Source organism: Arvicanthis niloticus, chromosome 4 (assembly GCF_011762505.2).
Source record: "Arvicanthis niloticus isolate mArvNil1 chromosome 4, mArvNil1.pat.X, whole genome shotgun sequence".
In the NCBI taxonomy this organism is placed as follows: domain Eukaryota; kingdom Metazoa; phylum Chordata; class Mammalia; order Rodentia; family Muridae; genus Arvicanthis; species Arvicanthis niloticus.
The window spans coordinates 18,198,111-18,219,555 of NC_047661.1; the positions used below are offsets into that span (position 1 = coordinate 18,198,111).

Here is a 21,445-nt window from a genome sequence, read left to right on the forward strand (position 1 = left end):
TGAGCCCTCTCTTCAGCTCCCTCCCCATCACAGTTTAACACTACTGGTGAAAACAGCATTTCCAAACCGACTGCTGCTGGCACTGCTCTGGCAACAAGCATTCCATTTATACCAAGACATCAGGTGACATTAAGCTGCTTAGATGTCAGGACCTGTTAAATGGAAACTGAACCTACACTCTGCCTGGTTCTGGTAGAAGGAATACTGCTTATAGAGCTAATGAAGATGTCGTGTTACTCACAAGAACAACTGATGTCACTTGACAAGAACATTTCTTTATAAACTGTTCAACACATTCCCATCAGGACACAGGCTTTAAGAACAATGGAATGGATCTCATCTTAGACAGTACTTGATTTCTGGTCTTGAGAGAGATGTGGGAACTTGGCCTGGAGAATCTTTTCTTTCTTTTTCTGTAAACTTCTCTTTCTTGCTTCCATGCGGGCATGTTTCTCGATTCTCAGTCTACAATAAAAACATAACATCAACTTAGACAAAACCATTCCCCTTTTGTAAAACATGTCTCTGTGAGAGCCTCAGTCATGTTGGCAGCACTTGGTGTATATAAATCAAGCTTTAACAGTGATCACCACAAACACACAAGATGATGGAAGTAAACCCTCTCGGTACTGTGCCGGCAGAAACTGAACAGAAGCAATGTAGCAGATTTCTTAACCATAACCAGGTCTTAAATGTGGAGAGATTTCAAAGCTGTAGGGTCAACAACAGAGGTGGGGATGAGCAAGGTGTCATGAGACAGTAAGTGTTCTCACTGATGAAGCATGTACCTAACTCGAGTGGGTGGAGCAGGGTGTGCTGTTCTGGAGACATGGAGGTGCTGCAGAGTTTTGAAACTGATAAAAGCCTTGAAAACCTGAGGCATAGAGCAGACTAGGATCACGTTTAGCAAGGGGCTATACTAGACAATGGCAGAAGGAAGATTTGATGCAGTGCAGGAACCATTTGGAGGACAGACTGGACCCAAGGCTGGTTCTGAAAAACAGGCAGTGTTAGGGTCCTCACTGCACAGGTACACTATGGACAAAAATGAACTTGGGTATGTTAGTGCACCTTTAATCTCATCTGGCAGAGCTCTAGGCTGGCCTGGCCCACACAGACCCAATCAAAACCAAGGACCGGGGCTGGTTCAGAGAGAAAGATGAAAAGTTGGTTGGTTGATAAGTATACTAAACATTTTAATGCTCCGTCTAAAAATTAAAATGGCTGGTGATATGATCAGCAGTAAAGGCATGTTTGATTCCCTGAACCTGGATTATAGGAGAGAAGTACTTCCTGCAAGTTGTCCCCTAACTTCGACACACAAATCATCACACTAGGACAGTGTCTATGTGCACACACACACACGGGCAAACATAGAAATCTAAATCTCTTAACTTTTCCTATGGATTAAGTTTTGGGGTAGAAACCAATTTGTGAAGAGCCTGTTGAGAGCAGAAAGAATCCCTGGCAGGTTGTTTATTTGTAACAGAACTTACAAGGGTTCTTGTACCCAGTCTTCCTCAGCCTCCTCAGTGCTGGGTCACAGGTGTGCCAGCATAGCAGCTAAACTGCATGTCACCCTTCAGTATGACACTGCAGTCTTGTGTCTCTCTGCCTCTCTTCTAACTGCAGTGTGATAATTACATAATCTTGGCTTGTCTGCTTTTGGGGTTCTAAGTAGCTTTGGGCTGGAGAGAATGGCTCAGAGGTTAAGCGCACTGACTGTTCTTCCAGAGGTCCTGAGTTCAACCCCCAGCAACCACATGGTGGCTGACAACCATCTAATGGGATCTGATGCCCTCTTCTGGGGTGTCTAGAGACAGCTACAGTGTATTCATATACATAGATAAATCTAAAAAAAAAAAAAAAAAAAAAAAAGGCAGAGTGTCTTAAGAATCACCTAGCTGGTAGTTATTGCCAACTACAGTTCTGTAACAGAAGCACCACATTCTCCTTGTCTCATCTAAACTGAATGAAATCTGTCCCAGCACAGGAAACGCTGAGGCAGCAGCCTGCAGCACAGCAGTATCTCAGACACAATGCTGCAGACACCTCCCCTTCCCACTAGCCCTGGAAAGCGCTACCACATGGTACTGTAGAATTGCCTTGTTTTCAGACATACAGAAGCCATACAACTTTCAAAAGGATACTTACTATTGGTACAGTGACTTTATGCACATAAGGCTTTAGATATAGGGCATCAATTTTCTCCTTTTTTCAACCTAGTGCTATTTCTTTTACTAAAGTAATGAAAACATATTCTTTATGTAATAGAAACCAAAGTGTAAAGGAAGCTCAGATCACATGCCATCTGGACTAAGGAGGCTGCCTCATCATGAGCACGCTGCTCACCTGATAAAGCGATCCACGTAGGGCATGGCGAAGAAGCGCCTCCTGTTGTATCTCTTATTTAGGTACCAAGGTATAGGCCATTGCTTGAATTTGTGCCTGCCAAAAAAAGTTAAGTTATTGCTTTACATGAAATATTTCATACATTTTTACTTCAATATTTCACTGTTTTCTAATTGGCCTCAAATAAATTGAGTCAAATAAAAATCATTAGATAATAGGGCCAGAGAGATAGCTAACTAAGTTCCCTCTGACCACACACACACACCACAGCACATACAAATTCACAAACAGGTAAAGTAATAGACACCTCAAGCCTCTCCACTTGCTGATTCATGTTTAAGACACTACATGTCCCCGAGTTAGTGTGTCCTGGATCCTCTGGGTCCTTCATTCCTCAGTGTCTAAGCTGAATCTCAGGTCCTTCCCTGGACGGAGGTAAGCTGTTCATTACTTGGCCCAGAGCTTGTCCTGATGCCAGTGACACAAACAAACTGACCTTGTTGCTTAGGACTCTCAAGAAGCTTCCCAGGTACAGTACACAAGGTGGGCAGGGGTATATCTGAAATTAGCCTTTAAGTTTTAGAATCTATATAGGCTGATTTTTCTGTCAGAAGAATTCATGAAACTCTTGAAAGAATCTATGATTTACACAAGACAAGAACCCACAGAATGGGTTGTCAGGTCTGGAATTCATTTTACAAGACAAAACATGGTTTGTGGTCTAGAGGACTGGGACCTCTCTTTACATAAGACGCTAATATATCCACAGGAGAGGAGTTTTAAAGGTACTGAAAGGGGAAACCAGGCCACCAATCTCTACTCTTAGAAGTCAGTATAATCATGTACCAGATGACTCGTCCAAAGATGTCCCTTCTCCAAGCACCAGGTCTGGGTTTTTCTTGACCGGTCTGAAGAAGCCTTAAAGCATCTTCTCTTTCCTGGACAACTTTATCTAGAGCATCCATGGAATCAACAACCTGAGGTGAGAAAAAGACAGCTAACTTTAGCCATTACCTGCAACTGTATTCCAAAAGAACTCAAGATCTACAAAGTGGGGAACTTGTATTTTTAGTTAGAGACCACCCTCTATAGTACTTCGTAAGAAGCCCCTTTGACAGGTGTGTTCAGGGGTGTCTACAGAATGACTTTCTGTAACCTGTTTGAAGTTTTATCTTTTCCTTTTTTTTTTTTTTTTTTTTTTTTTTAAAATATTTTATTTATATAAGTACACTGTAGCTGTCCTCAGACACCAGAAGAGGGCATCAGATCCCATTACAGATGGTTGTGAGCCACCATGTGGTTGCTGGGAATTGAACTTGTGGAAGTAACAGGCAGTGCTCTCAACCTCTGAGCCATCTCTCCAGCCCCTATCTTTTCCTTTTTTAATACTTGCTTCTGAGTGCACACGGCACGAGCACTCAGTCTGAAAATGCAGCGAGCTAATGAGAAGTGACAACTGCTGCTGCCTTTGTCCAAGCCAAGTGCACACTTGGGCTTGCTAGACACACTGTGTCACGCTTGTGTCACACGTGGCCTTTCATCTGCAGGCAGTAGGTGAGAATGCTCATTAATGGTATGGGGGAGGGAAGGCAAGTGAGCTGAGGTGAGGCTCAGTGCTCCAGCTGGTACAAGGCTCAGCTCTGCTCTCACTGGCTACACAGGACAGAAAAAGCAAGTGCCGAGCTCTAAAACAATCTAAGGGTGAAACACAATAGAACCTCCAAATAAAAAGTGGGCTGAGCTACTGGAGAATGGCCAGACTGAGCTAGAATGTGAGTGCAATGGCCACTTTATGTCTGGGATACTGGAGACTGAACAGGGGCTCCATGGTTGTCTCAGAAAGCAGCTCCCCAGAGACAGCGTATGGCCTAACAATTTTACTCCCAGGTAGCTGCTCAAGAGAAAAATAAATACCCATCTGTAAGTAGCAACTGAGAATGGGGGGACAACAAAGGTTCTTAACACTTGTGACAACATGCTGTCATGTGAAGCTGTTGGACTGGTGTTGGAAAGAAGTATAAGAACGATGACTGCCTTTCCTTTTAGCTTTAACCCCACGCAAGGGTCTCCGCTCTCACAAGCCTACCTTCTCTAACCGCTCTGGACTTGGCATTGGCAATCTCTGTCGCTTGGCCTCCTGCTCTAGAGTTAGCAGCATGTTTCTCTCCTTCAGAAGGACATACCTGTACCAAACACAAAGCCGTGCTGCTATTCCATAGTGCTTTCTTACGTCAAAAGTACAAGCCGAGAGAGTCCTCAAGCCCTTCTGAAAGCTCACACAGTACCAGCACCAAGAGCCACCCCCTGGCTTACTCAGTGCTGCATCCTGTGTGGAGTTCCAGAAGGTCACAAAAGCGGCAGGCACAGTCCCTCCATCCCACGGGGAAGGAAGATGAACAGTACCTACTGTGCAGCTACTGCACGCCTGAATGCACAGCATGCTTCATACGCTTGAGGTTGGTACTAGTTCCCGCTCTCTAATGAAGACAGCTCAGAGTGGTCAGGGACTATGACCATGGGTCACACAGCAAATTCTGGGTTCACATCTCAGACTTCTGTGTAAATTCTACCTCTAGCCTGCCATGCTACTTCCAATGTGGCTTACTGGGTTAGGGAGATGACATGGATTAGAACAGTTAAGGTGTGGACATGAGGCACCTTCTCTAGAGCTAAGGTGACCAGAGAAGACTTCCCGGTTTGGGCTTTAAGATGTAAGGGGACAAGGAAGCTGAACTCTAAAGCACTGACCTGGCTAAGCTGGATAAAGGGGTGTCGTGAGCACCTCAGCTTCAGATTACTGCAGAAACTGTGGAGGGCAGTACAAGCGAGACAAAGGAACTGGGAGACTTATACTCAGATGTAGACAGTCCTGGCAGGAAGAGTGGCAGATGTTGGTTTTAGCACAGTGAGTGCTAAGACACTCTTAAGTTGACCTTTATCAATAACTCATAATAACAGTGCTTTACTAAAATTTATTTTTCTATAACAAGTGCAGTATGGATGGGTTTTGTAAATACTATGTTATTCTTTAAACTGTTAAGAAAGAGAACTAATCCTCCCAATTAGGGAATAAAAAAATTAAATGCCTACTAGAGTACCCAGGTAGATAACAATAATGAGGTGAGATGAGTGGCGGCGACAGGTGAGGACCTGGTAGACACAGTTCCACAGCCTGGCACTGAGGGGCTGGGTAGGCTTCACTCCGCAGCCTGGCCAGGGCTGGCACTGAAGGACTGGGTAGGCTTCACTCCACAGCCTGGCCAGGACTGGCACTGAGGGACTGGGTAGGTTCCACTCCACAGCCTGGTCAGGGCTGGCACAGAGCCACAGAGGCAGCCTACACAGCTCATGGGAGACTTCCCCCAAAACAAGTATGGCTTAAACAAAACAAGCTCTAGACTAAGTACTACAATGAAGGACAGCAGGGGCATGTGCCAGAAAAATCTACTTACATTCCCAACTGACGCAGCATTTGATGAAACCCACCAGGATAACAGACTAAAATTCAGGCCATGTAACGGGGAGTGAAAAGAAAGGCAGAAGTTGTGAATGACTCCTTAACATCTGGCCAGTGGTAAGACTTCAGTTAGAAACATCTTCTGAATGTTCTTTTAGAACAGGGAAAAAGAATCCTGCTTGAAATGGACATTTCCTTGCTTCTGTTCAACATTTCCAGTTTTTAAACAGCCTTCCACACAAATGAGGTGGGAAAAGAAACAGGGGTGTATTTAGGGCAACAGAACTTCGGACCTCAGCAAGTCCAGGCTCCACTTTTGCGGATTTCTGAGAGGACTGCAGCCCTCTTTCTCATCCTCTCTGTGTGCATGTAGTTAATATTAAAGACCCCACATTTAATTGTTACTTTATTACCCTGGAAACAGAGCCTCTTGTTCCTAATTAGAATTTAAGGTTCCTATGAGTTGCAAGTAACAGGGTTAATCCTAACAAGTATGAGGTGAGTCAACTACTGGGCTGTAACTATACAGACGTGTATAGAGGTCTTTATCTGCTTTCAGTCATCATTCATATTACACAATAGTTAACGAGAAAGGAAGAAAAGGGAGGACAGTGTAACTGACCAACCAGTCCCCCAGTCATTTCTGACCTTGTTTCCTGACACCACTGGTGTAAAGGTAGTGGTCTGAATCATAGCACTTACAGCAAATATCTAAAGTTCTGCCTACCTTCGAACTGTGAGACATGTCTTAATGCAATCATCTGCCACACTTTTAACAAGCTCACACAATCACCCACTGTCCCATGAAAACACATCACTTGGCCAGTGCTTTCTCTCGTGGGGGGAGTTCTGACCCTGCTGTTAAACTGTAATGTCTCAGTATGCAGGACACTCACCAAAGCTTATGTAAGTCTTCGTTGCTTTTGTTCCTCAGCTGCTGGCAGGTCCATGAGGCTCCTGTGAGAAGGAGAAACGTGTGACATTAAATGACGCTTCTAGCTCTATGTCCTGGCTGAACACTCACTCTCAAAGTTCAATGTTTCTGTATCTGTAAAGAGTGCAACAGAATTACCATATTATATACGATTAGAATTCAATTAAATACCAACATGAAAATCTCAGTAACATGACTGGCAAGACTGCTGGTATTTGTGTCAAATGCTTTCTCCTTCCCTAATGTCACTGCAAACTAGTTTTAATTGTTACTTAAAAAAAAAAAAGCCAACTAAAATAAACTCAAGCCTCATGTTACTTACACGTTCAAAGCACCCCTCTTCTAAGCAGCCCAAGGGAGTTTGACTTCAGTTACAAGAATGACCTTTAAAATCCAAAGGGAATTTTAAAAGAAAATCCTAGGCTGACAGAGGGCTTAACTGATTACTACAGACCATTCTATGTATCTCACCAGATTTGACTTTTTCTTCCCCCCAATTCTTTGGGTCATCAAAAAATTCTTCTAGTCCTTTCCTTGACAACGTGGTATGAAGGAATTTACACTGGAGAAAAGATGTGGCATGTGGTGTGTTCTCGTGCAACAAATGAAGAGAAGACCTGCAACTGAACACAAAGAAGGAACAAAGGAGTAAAGTTCATGTTCTGACTTTATAAGCAAGAAGCATTTCTTTATTACAGTGTCAAAATTCTATACAGGATTTTTACCCCAGGAGTGGTAAGCTTTTCAAATGCATGAGAAAGTATTTTTATTGTACAGATTGCTACCCCGTAATTTCATACAACATATGTACACAATTATGTATGTCTATCTTTTAATTTACTGTTAGTGCATGTGTGTGTGAGTATGTGCATCCATGCGCCATGACACACATGTACTGGTCAGAAGACAAGCTCCAGTGTTGGTTCTCTTCCACCTCGTTGAGACACAGTCTTTCTCCTTTATGCTGCTGTGCCGATCACTCAGGTCAGCAGGTCGGAAAGACTTTGGGTGCTTCCCCTTTGTCTACCTCCTATCTGGGCCCAGGAATGCTGAGATTGGAGCTGTTTGCCACTGCACACAATTTTTACTACTTAGGTTCTTCAGACCAAACTGAGGTCAACAGGCTTGAGTGGCAAGCACTTTTACTTCCCCAGCCATCTTGCTGGCCTCACAATTATATTTTAGAGTAACCTTTTTATATTTTATATTTTAGAGTGTTTCCTCTACTGCAGCAAGTAAATTTATGAACAGATCAAAAACATTCTGAAAGTCAACATAGCAACATTCAAAAGGCACAATGTTTTCTCCTTTAATGCAGTAATTCTGTATCTAGAAACTTTTAACACAATAGACAGGAGCTCACTGATTAAGATATCCACAAAGGCATTAAATGTGGTGTTAGAGAGTCGTTAATTACATAAACATACAACACTGTCTAACTGCATAAAAATCTTATGCATAATTATACATATTTAGAAATTATGTTTCTAAAATACTTAATGAGCTGATAAGATGATCTTAACAAAAAATGTGAAATGTTTCACAAGTGCTGTCTTCCAAACCAAGAGCATTTGACTGGAATCTATGTTTGTTTTCCTGTGTGCTGAGGATGGGGCCCAGGGCCTCAGGTGTGTTAGGTTAAGTGCTCTGCTCTACCACTGAGCTACATCCATGACTTGAAACTAGTTATCTTGACTTGAAACTAGTTATGATGAAATAATCAAAAATTCAAAATCCTACCCAAATGGCAAGTATCATGACAAAGGAAGAAAGAAATATTGGATTAATGGAAACTATTGCAATTAATGATCCTTCATTGAATCCTGAAGAGAAGAATGGGACTGAGTGGAGACAATGAAACAGAAAAAGAAAGGGATTAATAGGGCAATTTCTATCTTTATTTTGGATTATACGCTAAATAGTAGTGTATTCCTGAGTGTGACCACAAGGTCATACTTACAAGGCAATGTCCTTGGTTCTGTGTTTGAATTTTGACGTCTGTCAAATAGTCCAGAAAAAGCATAAATACGGGAATCTTGAACAATGTGACAAAGTGCCAATGATTGGTTACTGTCTTACTCTAATAACGTTTCTATTGTTCTGGGGAAATAATGGTAAATAAAGTGTATACCTGCAGAGTTAAAGAAAAAAAATGGTAATGTGTTCATCTGGGAATACACAACTGGTTTACTGTCTTCAAAATATTTTGCCTCTCTTCTGAGTGACAGGTATTCTTTTTTTTTAAACCACAATAAAATCATTTCATTAAAAAATTAAGGTTTATATATTTGAATGTTTTCCCTGCATATATGTGCACCATGTATGTGGCTGATGCCTTCAGGGGTTAAGGAAGGAATCAGATCACCAGGAACTGGAGTTAAAGACGTTAGTGAGCCACCATAAACCCTAGTTTGGGTCTTCTGCAAGAACAACACATGCACTTAAACTGTGCCATCTCTCCAGCCTCAAATTAGTTCATTTTTAAGGAAAAAAAGATAATGAAAGACGAAATCATTTATTCAAGTTTGCCACCTTGATCAAGTTACAACCCTACAAGTTTTTACAAAGCTAATTTCCAAAGTCAGTGTTAGTAAGACAGAAAACAGATGCACAACAGCTGAGTAGTCAACTGAACATGGTTTGCTTCCTTCAGTTAATCTGCACTCTATTAAAACTCGGCTCCCTGCTGGCAAACGTCAATGAAGAGTAAGCTGTTTTTCTCGCACTCGCACAAACAGCTTCTGTTGCCTTAGCTACTCTCACCACTTAGTATCTGGGGACGATCTGTGTCCGAACCCGAAGGTACAAAGACACCAGGGGAAGCCTTTCCGTTCCACAGCTCAAGATTGCTCGGGAACCTCTCTCGCGACCTACACTGAGCATCTGAAACTCCCACCGCCCGCGGCAACGGAACGCTGGAGGAAGAACGGGGTGCGCCAGAGTAGGCGACTCCAAGGTCACGCTCTCTACCTCCGCGGTGGCCTGTCTCAGAGCTCTGCTGCACTCTGCAAGAAGCGCCCAAAGGAGGGGGCAGTCATTTCTTCTCTCATCACTTACCCGGAGTGAGCAGGGGGCTTGGGATTTACTAGGGAACAAGCAGACTTCAGGAACGCCGAGGCTCTTCTACAAATGCCCACTAGACTGGTCGCAGCCATGTTTCTAGTGTAGATCCACTGGGTCGGTGTCCACGCGGTCACTTCCGCTGGCTGCGTGAGACAAGTGAAGCAAACAGGAACAGGCTTTGCCCTTACTGAAGATGGCCGCCCCCACGGCTCTCACCCCGATCCCCAGTATGCCATAGAGTTTACGCGGCTCTCTTCGCACGCCCCGCCTACAACGTCGTCACTTTTGTCCGCCAGCGCGTGTCTAGGAAGCTATCAGGAACTAGTCGCTGCCCTCACTCAACATGGCTTCCTCTAGCGTTCGCCCTCACTGGTGGATTGGCCCTCCCGGCTCCCGTTGCCCACCCCACTTCCTTCCGTGGCCTGTGCAGCCATGGCGGTCATGAGCCTGCTGCAGCGGGCTTCGGTCGCCGCGCTGACAGCGCTGTCTTGCCGCCGCGCTGGCACTAGACTCGGAGTCGGAAGTTTTCTCACACGGAGCTTTCCGAAGACTGTCGGTGGGTGCCGGCCTTGGAGACGCGGGTGAGAGGTGGGAGGGCTGTTTCCAGGTGACCTTGGGGACCTCGGAGGGAGAGAGCGGGGACACGGTCGGCCTGGGGCTCCAGAGGAGACGCCGCGCTGCTGTGGAAGAGCTGCTGCAGAAATCGGATGGCCTTGTTTAAGCTCGGCGTTTGCGAAGAGCGTTACCACGCCATGCCGGGCGCTGCTCACTCGCAGCCAGGGTAGGCAGGCATGGAGCTGCAGCCCGCGTCTCCAAGGGCAACTCCACACTCTGGTTTATTGAGACTGGGTCTCGGAGGTCCGAGCCTCCTCCTGCCCCGGTTCCCAGGGCTGGGGTTGCAGGCTTGCTACGTCGCTGGACTCAGGGCAGAATCAGGATGGGTGACACCCGTAGCTCGGTTCTAACCCGCAGATAGGAAGTTGCTGAGAAGCGCACTGAAGCGAAGGCTGTAATGATGTTCCTAGGCACGAATGTGAAAAGGCTCCAGGAGACGGTCGTAACTGTGTCCGTGGACCTCACGACGTCTTACAAGCCCACGAAAATATTTTATGTTTGTTTTTTTTTAAAAGACTGTAGTGTGAGTGAATGTGTAATGTTAAGTTCAGCTCAGATTGTATCTATCTGCTGTATGTTAATGAAGTCCAGCCTTTAACATATTGCAGTGGTTCTCAACCGGTGGATCGCGACCCCCCCCAGGACCATAGGAAAACACAGATGTTTGCCTTATGATTCATAACAGTAGCAAAATAACAGTTGTGGAGTAGCAACAAAAATAATTTTATGGTTGGGGGGGGGGGGTCACAACATGAAGAACTGCGTTAAAGGGTTGCAGCATTAGGAAGGTTGAGAACCACTGCTCTCTTAGAAAGGAGCCCAATTGGGGTAAAGAGCTCAGGCCTCAGGATGGAGTGAGGGCCTAGGATCCTGACCCCGTATCCCTCTGCTTTCCAGAAGAGTAAACATAGCAAAATACTACCTGCTTAGTATTCGATCTATTTTTTTCTCTTAAGAGACTAGGAGAGAAAATTCAATGTTATTTCATCATTTTACAGTTTAATATTTAATACATTTTATTGAATACATTTTAATATTAAAAATAATGTGCCACTCTACTAAGTTAGCAATAATGGTGGCAGTGCTTATTGAGCATCTGCTAAGTGCCAGGTACCATTTTAAGTAGTCAGTCCATTTAATCCTCTTGGTTAGAGATACACAATTTGCCTTGTCCAATACAGAGAAACGAAAAAATAATTTACCCTAAAGCCAAAAACATTCTCTGCAATCTCCAAACATCTTGTCCTATTTTCCCAACTTAATTTTGATTATGCCACATTCTATATTGAGGCAGTATGTATGCATAGGGATCTTTTGGAACATGCTGGACAGGATCAGTGCTTTTAAAATACCCAGCAGGAATTTAAGCTGCATGCAAACTCCATGTGCTGACACTTCTTAGTCAAATCCTTTGCACATCATTTTTTATTATAAATATCCTCTCTACACAAGTAGAGATCCCTTAAATCTTCCTGAGAGGGGCTGAATGTAGTCTAGCTAAACTGAGATAAGACTCCGTGGTTCTTCTTCCTGTACTATTTCTCATTCTTGCAATGAGAGAACCACAGGGAGCCCATGTCCTTTCCAGAGAGAACAGGGAAGGCCTGCTAGCTGCTTGTTCCAGGAGTGACTGTTTCCCTGTGTCACGCTTTCACAGGTATACTGCATCTGCCATTGCTCCCTGGAGGTTTTCCTCTCTTCCACCAGATCCTTGGGTGTCCCGGCAAGATGGCTGGGCCCTCCTCCCATCTTTTTTCTAGAGCTAGGCTGCCGAGATTCAAATCTTGGCTGCAGAGTTTAAAAGCTCTATGACCTTGAGTCAACACCTACTGGAAGCTGAGGTGGAAGGCACTTGGTCATGATCTTCTTTCCTTTTCTAGAAGATGACCATCTGATCGTCGGAGATATCTTATAGAGTAGTTGTGAAGCGTTTTGAGTAGGAAACAGTTTTAGCACCATGCACCTGAATTAGGAAATACACACAGCATTAAATTTACCCTTTTATTTTATTTGCTTATTTCTTTGGTACTGCTGATGAAATACAAGTGCTTGCATGTTGTAGCCGGGTGAGTTCTTTCCTCTGGGCTGCATCCTTAGCCCTCCTTTTTTTCTTTACTCTTTCAAATTTTGAGACAGAGTGTCACTGAGTTGCCTAAACTGACCTTGAGTAGACTCTGTATTGCAGGCTGGCTTTGCGCCTTCAGTGCTGCTGCCACTGTCTTCCAAGATGCTGGTCCATTGTGATTGAGTATCTGAGAGGTGGAATTCTGATTCAAGATCTTCCTGTCATTGAAGGAGGGCCCTTAAAGGGCACCAGCCCCTCTTCTTTCTTTCTCTGCTTCCCAGCCACTAGAAGGTGTGCAGTTTGTTCTAACACATACTTCCATCATGCTTTGCCACAGGTCCAAAGCAGCAAACCTCCAGCTTGAACAGAAAACACTGACTCCTTTTCCATTGTAAAGCTAATATACACAGCTGTTTCTCAGGCTGGAGGAGACTGGAACAACAGTGAACACAGTGCTGTGGGACTCAGACGAGAAGGATACAATGTAAAATGAATATGAGAATCACCTTAACATGGAAAACTGGCAGGAGTAGTGTGTGGGCTTTCTGGTAATCCTGGTGTTCAGAGAAGGGGGAAGAAGGTGATCAGGACCCAGCTGGGGTGGAGAAGGGGCCTGGACCCAGCTAAAGTGCCTATGCATATAGAGGCCAGAAGACAGCTTTTGGGAATCAGCTCTCAACCTTCCACTGTAGGGTCTGGGGTCAAACTCAGGTTATCAAACCTGGCAACACTCTTCCTTTCTGGCTCACCTCACTAGCCCTTCTTAGAGTCATTATCAGTTTGTCATTGATAAGTGGTAAAAGATTGGCAGATGCAAGGAAGTGGACTTAGCTTTTTGGCCCAGTTAATTAAAATGGCACTTTTAACTGAAAATGTAGAGAAAGACAATGAATGACCAGTTTTGGATTGTCTGAAACACCAACACCAATGTTCCCACAACACCTGCCACATGTCAGACACTGAAGCTTACTGGAGAGACTGACAGCTGCATATATTGTCCCCTGACCTCATGAGCGGTAACAAATGATTAAGGTTAATGTTCTTCGAGCTAAAGGAAATTAGCAAGTGTTGCTCAAGGGAAAAGCAGGAGACCAACACTGTTTGGGGAAATCAGGAAAGAGCTATGTAAGGAGAGGCTACATAGCTCCGGAGGGTGAGATGGGAGACACAGGCTGAGAGCCCATGGCGTAGGGCTGGATTCAGGAGAAAGAAACCAGGAGATAGGAGGCATTTCTTGGGGATCTTTGCCTTGTTCTATTAGCTATCCTCTCGTTATGTAGCCCTGGCTGGCTTGGAGCTTGTTCCTATGTAGATCAGGCTAGATTCAACCTGCCTCTGCCTCTTGATTGCTGGATGTGAGGGATGGGGGATAGCCTGGTGGTGGAATGCCTGGCTGGCACACTCAAGGCACTGACTTTTACTCAGTGTAGTCTGTAATGGTCAGATTCCTGCTAGAGACTGGCATAGATACTGCTCGTCCTGTCCGGCTGTGTTTCAGTCCATCTGTGTTTCAGCAGCTTTCTGCCTTCACCTTCTGTGTTGGCAGGCTGTGTTGACCTTTGTTTTTAGGGAGCTGTAGCATGCTTGTTTTCTGTAGAGGAAGCAGGGGTGAGCAGCTTATCAGGAGCATCTGCCCTCCCCGCCTGCCTCTAAGGTGCGCTGAACTGATTGCTCGGTGTTCTTACAGTGGATTAAAGTGCACAGCAGCCGCACACTTCCCAGCATGTGTAAGGACTGGGCTTCAGTACGCACACTGTCAGAACGTAAGGGAAAAGCAGCAGCAGCTACACTTGAGCACAGCCTGTCAGTGTCTGAAACGCATCCTACCCACTCTGATGCACATTCACTCATGTGTATCTGGTGGGCTTCTCTGCCCACCCTCCGCATGAACCTTGTTAAACAGCTTCACGTTTTCAGCTCCTGTTCGGCACAGTGGGGACCATGGCAAGAGACTGTTTGTCATCAAGCCTTCTTCATACTATGATTCTCGCTTCTTGAGACTGATGGTGAGTTGAAATGCTCTTAACTATAGCATGTCTAGGAGGACAAGTTCCCAGTTAGGAGGTGTCTTTCATTTTACAATTACTGTTTGTTTTCCCCCAGAGGATACTGAGATTGGGTAGGAAGGTTTGATTTGCTACCGGCCTTTGTAAGTTTTAGCTGGAACTGTTCTTTCAAAGCATGGATTCACCAGGCCTGCAGGTCAAGCGCCAGCCATTTCTTCTGCTCAGGCTCATGCAGTTTGAAGTCCAGTGTGTGTTTTCCCTTCAAATGTAAAAATAACTCTGCGGGATTCGGTGGGCAGTGTGTGATCAGTGTGTGTCTAGGTCAGGCCCTCTGGTCCTCTCCCAGCACCATGAAAAAACAGCAGATTTACAGACTTTAAAAACTGAGCCACTGAGCTGGTCATTTGTATCACTAAGATAGGTTTTGAAAAAAAAAACTAAGATAGTTTTAGCAAGACTCACTGAAAGACTTCTACTGCAGCAGCTCTGTTTTGGGATGGGATTTTTTAAATGCTATCTGGGAAGTTGATTTTAGGGCAATGTTCTTAATTCAGCAGGAATGTAACTAATACTACTTGTTTAGAGTGTTGCTTATCTGTATCTCATGATCAAAAATACCGAACAGGGGGTTAGAAATGGACGCTTGTTTGCACATTTCCTCTGAGATGCTCCCCCTCCTCCCCACTGTGTGCACTGTCTCTCATCCCTCCTTCTCCTCCCCATTGTGCCCACTGCCTCTCCTTAGCCCTCCTCCTCCTCCCCGCTGTGCCCACTGCCTCTCCTTTTTTTTTTTTTTTTTTTTTTTTTTAATTTGACAGAGGATTTCCTGTTATCCCAGCCTGGTCTCAAACTTGGTATGTGGCCAAGGCTGACTTCAAACTCCTGATCCTTCTGCCTCTACCTATGGAATGTTGGATTCCGGGTGTGTGCTATCACACATAGTGAGTGTCCTCTTTTTATACCAGGACCAACTCCAGTGACATTCAGTGGCTGAAATGCTATTGTTTTCACGTTTGTTCTTAATTCAGAATTCTCTTTATCGCATTGCTTTAAGCAGAAGTCAAAAGTCATTGTACACATATTGTACTCTACTAAATAGTTGTGTCTAAAACCTAAATCAGAGGAATATGACAGAAATCAGTGATTTGATTCTGATTCCAAAATTGTTATGTTTGCTCAGTAAGGATAGAAGGAAATCAAATGAGGATAATTTTGGGGGGAGAAGAGGGAAAGACTATGAGAGAAACCTTTATGTTTTTCCTCACAGAAATTCTACCTTTTGTTGACTGGGATTCCAGTTGCAATTGGCATAACACTGGTGAACATATTTATTGGTAAGTCCCTCATCCAGCCCTTACTCCATGAAATGATGTTCTTCTGAACAGGATTCTAAAGTGCTGAACTTTTTGGAATCTTAGAATATTTTGCCTGGTAGATTTATAGGGGAACAGAAAATAAAATAGAAAACAGTGTGCCCTTCGTTATGTCTCCTTACCTAAGAGCAAAATGGGTAACTGCTGAGATGCCGGAGGTCCCGTCTTACACCTTGAAGATGGCTAGTCCCTCATGAGGGACTGCTCTTCCCCCCAGCGAGTTTAGCACTAGAGGGATCGTGGAGAAGCTGGCTTCTGAATGTGGCTGGAAGACCTGGTGTGGAGCTGGGAACACTGGCTGTGAATGCTAACCCAGCATTGTGAACATTTTCTCTTTTAGGTGAAGCCGAACTTGCAGAAATCCCAGAAGGCTATATCCCAGAACACTGGGAGTATTACAAGGTTCGCACAACTCATTGAAACTTTTATTGGGTATCTTGTTAATGTTGTGGTAAATGTCTTAATTAGACAATTATGATATACTTTTTATATTCAGTTTTTCACATCAAGTAGATAATACATTTTAAAAACTTAATTCCCTTTTAGATTTATTTATTTATATGATTGGGTGTTTTGCCTAAATGTATGACTGTGCTCCACGTGTGCTTGGTACTCCATATATGGGCTTGGTGTTCCACATGTCTGGAGACCAGAAGAGGGGAATTACCAATGATAATGAGCCACTGTGTGGGTGCTGAGAATTGAAGATATTCTGCAAGAGCAACGAGTGATCTAAACTGTTGAGCCATCTTTACAGCCCACGGTATTTTCTAATAAGTAACAATTCAGGGTACTTTTTTCATTAAAAAACGTTAAGCTTTATAGGTTAAATTAAGTAATCATAAAATATGATCTCTACACCTAGTAGAAAAATCTTTGGATTTGGATCAGTAGAATTTGGTTTGTCTCCTACCTCACTCATGACCTGTGGTCCCTCAGTGCAGTGTGAAGGGCATGCACAGGCTCGGAACCAAGGTGCACTGCTCAGACGCTGCCATCTAGGTGCTTATCTCAACAGTGGGCAGCAGTATCGTGAGCCCAGTGGTCAGTGACTTAAAACACATCAGAGTTGTTGGCATGTAAGTGCTTTAGTTATCTGAAACAGTAGTCAACCAGAAACGTGAAGAATCCTTCAGAAGGTAACTGATTTGAAACAACTTTTCTCTCAGCATCCAATATCAAGATGGATTGCCCGGAATTTCTTTGATGGACCTGAAAAGAACTATGAAAAAGCCCTGGCTATCCTCCAGATCGAATCTGAAAAGGCTGACTTACGGTAGGAGGATGGGGTGGGAAGAAGGTTCAGAACTTGGATGTCTGTGAAGCATTGGGGGGCTCCCCTGGGAGAAGGGGGGACTTTGTTGCTGACTGGGGAGGTGATAGCTCATACTGAAAAAAATGTGCCTGTGTTTTCTCTCTCTCTCTTTCTCTCTCTCTCTCTCTCTCTCTCTCTCTCTCTCTCTCTCTCTCTCTCTCTCTCTCTCTCTCTCTCTCTCTCTCTCTCTCTCTCTCATGGGTGTATGTCTCTATGTGTGTGTCTGCCTTGTGGGTGTAGGCCCATGGAGGCCAAAAGGGCATCAGATCTCCTGAAGCTAGAGTTACAGGCCTGTTAGCCACCAGACATGAATACAGCAAGTACACTTAACTGCTGAACCACCTCTCCCGACCTGGAAAGAAATTCTTAAATAAACTACTCTGTGCACAGGACAGCCCACTCCACAGCCTACCTGATTTTCTTCCTTCCGTTCCACATTATTAGAGACTACCCTTATAACTGCTAGAAACCATATGTAATCTGTGTACCTGTTTCTAGAGAAAATGTCATCAGCAGTAAGTTAGTGAGTGCAGGCGCAGCCCTCTTAGGGACCTTGTGTAGCCCTGTGCCTTCAGGTAAAGGCCTTCCTGAGGAGAGCATGTCTTGACTACTGTGTTTCTCTTGGTCCACAGTGTGCTTATTAGTTTTCGTTTGTTTGTTTGGGGTGTGTCTGTGTGTGTGTGTGTGTGTGTGTGTGTGTGTGTGTGTGTACATACAGATGTGTGTGTGCCTGCCTGTGGAAGCCAGAGAATAATCTCAGGTATTGTTTCTCAGTCTCTCTCTATTCACCTATTTTGTTTTTTAAATTTTGAGACAGGGTCTCTCACTGACCCAGAGCTTGTCAAGTAACTAGGCTTGCCTCTGGCCAGCAAGCTCCAGGATCCATTTCCACCTTCTCAGCATTGGACTGTGATGGTTTCACATGGGTTTGGGGATGGAACTCATATCTGTCAAGGCCAGCACTTAACTCACTGTGCCATTTCCTCAGCCTTGGTTTTGGGGTTTTCTGGCTGTGTTGAGGTAATTATTTAAAATGGCTGCTGGTCAAGCCGACTGTCTAAGCTGCGGAAGTTCTGTCTAGCTCAGCCAGCATATTCCCCTGCCGGAGGCCACATGTGCGCTGCAGCTAGAAATGGCCAGCTAGAAACACCAGCCCTATCACCCATGAGACACCAGCGTGGGAGATGGCTCTGCCAATGTTCCACGCTGTCTCTAAAAGGCTGGGCATTGCCCAGACCATTCCGCCATCCACACAGGCCCAGTAAGAAAATGAAACTCTAATGTTTAAATATTAATCAAAGGCTTTATATGTTTGGTAATGCTCAATAACAATATGCCCATACAATTAAAGGTGTTTTCCAATTAGCTAACCTAAATATAAGGTGTTACCCAGGACTGTTCTCCATACCTGTGTGGCTCTTAATCCTCCTACATCTCTGCTCTCTAGCTCCTCCTCTTCCTTTTCCTCTTCCTCTCCTTACTCCTCCCACCTTAGCTCTTCCTACAGGCTGTGTCTTGTTTGTTGTTGTTATTTGTTTTTGTATTTAATTTTTCATTTCTATAAGATCTTTCTACACGAATACTATTACTTACATTGTTTCTACCTCCTTTCCTTTCCCCACTCCAGTTCCTCCCTGTCCTCCTACTCTCTCAGATTGATGATTTCTCTATCATAATTATGATAGTTATACATTTTGTGTGGTTCTATTTAAAAGAGTAGGAAAAAGAAGTGTTTAGTTCTTTCTGAAAAGTTGAATAAATAAACTCTTTAAGTCACAGTTGCAAAGGTATTTAATCTCATAAGCAAGGTTAGAACGCTGGCTAATGTTTAGGAAGTGAATTATGTAGTTGTACATTTCTGGTCATAAAAAGATTAATACATGTACTTTGCAAGATCAGGGGTTCCATGGAGAAGGGCTAGCCTTGGCTGCGGAGTTGTGAAGGCATCTTTGTGCTGTACAGATCATCCAGAGTCAGCTGCCCGGGGCTCTGGGTTGATTGTACTTTTGGCTCTGATTTTCCTCTTCAGTTTTTAACAACTGAATACCTAATGTAGGCCACTCAGGGTGATGCTGGTGAGGGGGACTCCACTTCCTGTAGACAAATTCCCTTTTCTAATAAGATAGCAGCAGTCCAAGCAGACGGCAGCATGTCACCTCACAGCACGGGACCCTTAGTTCCGTGGGCACATTAGTAGGCATTCTGTAGCCACCTGTATTGTCACTGAAAAGGTAGGATGACAGAGCACACTTGTCACTAAGCCACAGAGCAGGTCCTGTGAAGACAATTGCTCAATGTAAGTGATGCTTTGAGTACATAAGCAAGACGGTAAAAGTCGCCAGTTGTTCCGAGTCCCTCCGTGTCCCCTTCGCCTGCGAAAGAGACACGTGAGGCAGTGTTCGGGTGGTTACCACAGCGAGGCTTTATTCTTGTATAAGCAGAAACGGAAAGACCCAGAGCCCGGGAAAGGCACTGTTTATATACACCCTAGAGTGGCGTGTTCACTTCTGATTGGCTGTTCACTTATTACCCATAATACGCCCCGGGATGGGCAGTGACTTTGGCGCGCTTTTTGCCTTTTGCACCTGCGCAGTCAGTTGTTTACTAGTGGGAGCACAGGATGCCCGCACCGTCTTGTAATGGCGAATGCTATCATGCTCACGCGGCTCCTAACAGCCAGTCCCAAGTCTTATGTATAGCAGATGTATCCTTCCATGTGTCTGGCTGTGCCAGACTATCATGTGTACAGTGATTAACTCTGTTGTTGGGATTGTGTGACTGTTTTCTCTTTTATTAATTTTTTTAGTGTATGAAATAGTGGCTTTCCTGGTGGCATCTTCATAAAGGTGTACGTGACTCATCTTTATTTGCCTTTACCTTCTCTTACCCTTTCCTCTTCTTCTGATCTCTTCCTATCCTCCTTCCTCCTACTGGTCCCTTTCTGCCCCCAGTAGTTCTCCATCTGTCTCTGTGTCCTGTGTACATCTATATACATCAGTATGAGTGAGATCTGGATTCCACATAGGAGAGGACACGGTGCCCTCCAGATTCTTGCATTTTTCTGCATATGGCATGATTTCATTTTTTTGTGTGACTGAATGGCATTCCATTGTGTACATGTACCACATTTTCTTTATTCATTCATCTGTTGATGGACAGCTAGGCTGCTTCTATATCTTGGCTATTATGCCCAGGAACGTGGGTAGTTAGCTAGATGTCTAGTGTGCCAACTTAGACCCAAGAGCTGTGCAGCTGTGGGGTTGTGAAGGCATCTTTGTCCTATGGTGGTTCTGTTTTGTTATTTGAAGAGCCTCTGCTGACTGCTATAGTGGCTGCACCTGCTTATATGTCCGTATTTGCATTGTTATTATTCCCTTTGTTACAGGTTAAAGGAGCAGGAAGTTCGAAGACTGATGCGTGCCCGGGGTGATGGACCCTGGTATCAATTTCCAACCCTTGAAAAGGAGTTTATTGATCATTCTCCAAAAGCAACTCCTGACAACTGATGATTCTTCTGTCTAAGAACAGTGTGTTCCTCTGGTGGGAAGAAATGAATAAATACTCTGTATTTTTACTCTGATGCACACAAGCTTCTGTGGCTGTTTCTTCATGTGGTTCAGGTGATGTGTTTTATGTGGGCCTTTGAGATTTACAGGGTAGTAATAAAAGCTGGAGGTCTGAGAATTTGTGAGTTCCTAAAGTGACACTGTTGATAAGCTGTTGGTGCCTTTATTTGGTAGGTAGAAGGTGTGGAGGTCCTGTGAATATTGAGGAACTGCAGTTGTCTGTCATTACAGATGGGGGTTATTTGGGACTACATGGAATTTTACGTTCACAAGAAATACTGAACCAACCATATAAAATTATCAGCACCAGAATGAATAAATCTGAAAAATGAATAGTAAACTAGTCTTAGAGTTTATACTGTAGTGTCTTGTTTTACTTTTGGGCTGCATGTCATTCTTTTTTAAAACCACAAACACGGACACAAACACTTGAGACACAGTAACTGAACTTCCTTACAGTACTGTTTGGTAAACACCAAAGGCGCTTCCTTCCTAAGACTGACTGCTTTCTTACTGGAGCTAGTGTTTGAACCTAGGACCTTCAGTTGGCTAAATACACGGTCACCTCAGAGCCACATCTACACTCTCCAGCTGTGCTTTTACTTTTAGGTCCTTTTAGAATGCTGATGTGGGGCTGAGGACTTGGCACACATGAAACCCTGGGTTTGGTCTCCAGTACTGCATGAGGTTGAGTCAAAG

General features: G+C 44.3%; 2 protein-coding genes across 3 annotated transcripts; one reads left to right on the forward strand and one right to left on the reverse strand.

Annotated features, from left to right (window-relative positions):
• Positions 1 to 255: 255 nt before the first annotated feature.
• Positions 256 to 9,998, reverse strand: Mrpl47 (mitochondrial ribosomal protein L47). Of its 2 annotated transcripts, XM_034499987.2 has the most exons (7): positions 9,801 to 9,962; positions 7,215 to 7,366; positions 6,706 to 6,766; positions 4,439 to 4,535; positions 3,199 to 3,329; positions 2,353 to 2,448; positions 256 to 465 (listed from the first exon to the last, which is right to left on the reverse strand). In XM_034499987.2, exons 1-7 carry the CDS (start codon positions 9,896 to 9,898, stop codon positions 342 to 344), a joined length of 759 nt encoding a protein of 252 aa, XP_034355878.1. In that variant the 5' UTR covers positions 9,899 to 9,962; the 3' UTR covers positions 256 to 341. The 2 variants fall into 2 exon arrangements, with proteins under 2 accessions (XP_034355878.1, XP_076788372.1); XM_076932257.1 differs by lacking the exons at positions 256 to 465; positions 2,353 to 2,448; positions 3,199 to 3,329; positions 4,439 to 4,535 and adding an exon at positions 5,434 to 5,850 and having other exon boundaries at positions 9,801 to 9,998.
• Positions 9,999 to 10,188: 190 nt separating this feature from the next.
• Positions 10,189 to 20,760, forward strand: Ndufb5 (NADH:ubiquinone oxidoreductase subunit B5). The gene is made up of 6 exons (XM_034500699.2): positions 10,189 to 10,362; positions 14,404 to 14,492; positions 15,760 to 15,826; positions 16,206 to 16,267; positions 17,035 to 17,141; positions 20,566 to 20,760. The coding sequence occupies exons 1-6, from the start codon at positions 10,239 to 10,241 to the stop codon at positions 20,684 to 20,686; spliced, it is 570 nt and encodes a 189-aa protein (XP_034356590.1). The 5' UTR covers positions 10,189 to 10,238; the 3' UTR covers positions 20,687 to 20,760.
• Positions 20,761 to 21,445: the final 685 nt, after the last annotated feature.

What these genes read in the sequence shown, in the direction of transcription:
- Ndufb5 (XM_034500699.2), top strand. Translation starts at nt 10,239, where the DNA reads ATGGCGGTCATGAGCCTGCTGCAGCGGGCTTCGGTCGCCGCGCTGACA. An exon ending in ACTGGTGAACATATTTATTG is followed by an intron (nt 15,827 to 16,205) that starts GTAAGTCCCTCA and finishes TTTCTCTTTTAG; the next exon opens with GTGAAGCCGAACTTGCAGAA. An exon ending in TCTGAAAAGGCTGACTTACG is followed by an intron (nt 17,142 to 20,565) that starts GTAGGAGGATGG and finishes CCTTTGTTACAG; the next exon opens with GTTAAAGGAGCAGGAAGTTC.
- Mrpl47 (XM_034499987.2), bottom strand. Translation starts at nt 9,898, where the DNA reads ATGGCTGCGACCAGTCTAGTGGGCATTTGTAGAAGAGCCTCGGCGTTC. An exon ending in GTCCAGAGCGGTTAGAGAAG is followed by an intron (nt 3,330 to 4,438) that starts GTAGGCTTGTGA and finishes TTCTCACCTCAG; the next exon opens with GTTGTTGATTCCATGGATGC. An exon ending in ATCTTTGGACGAGTCATCTG is followed by an intron (nt 2,449 to 3,198) that starts GTACATGATTAT and finishes TTTTTTTGGCAG; the next exon opens with GCACAAATTCAAGCAATGGC.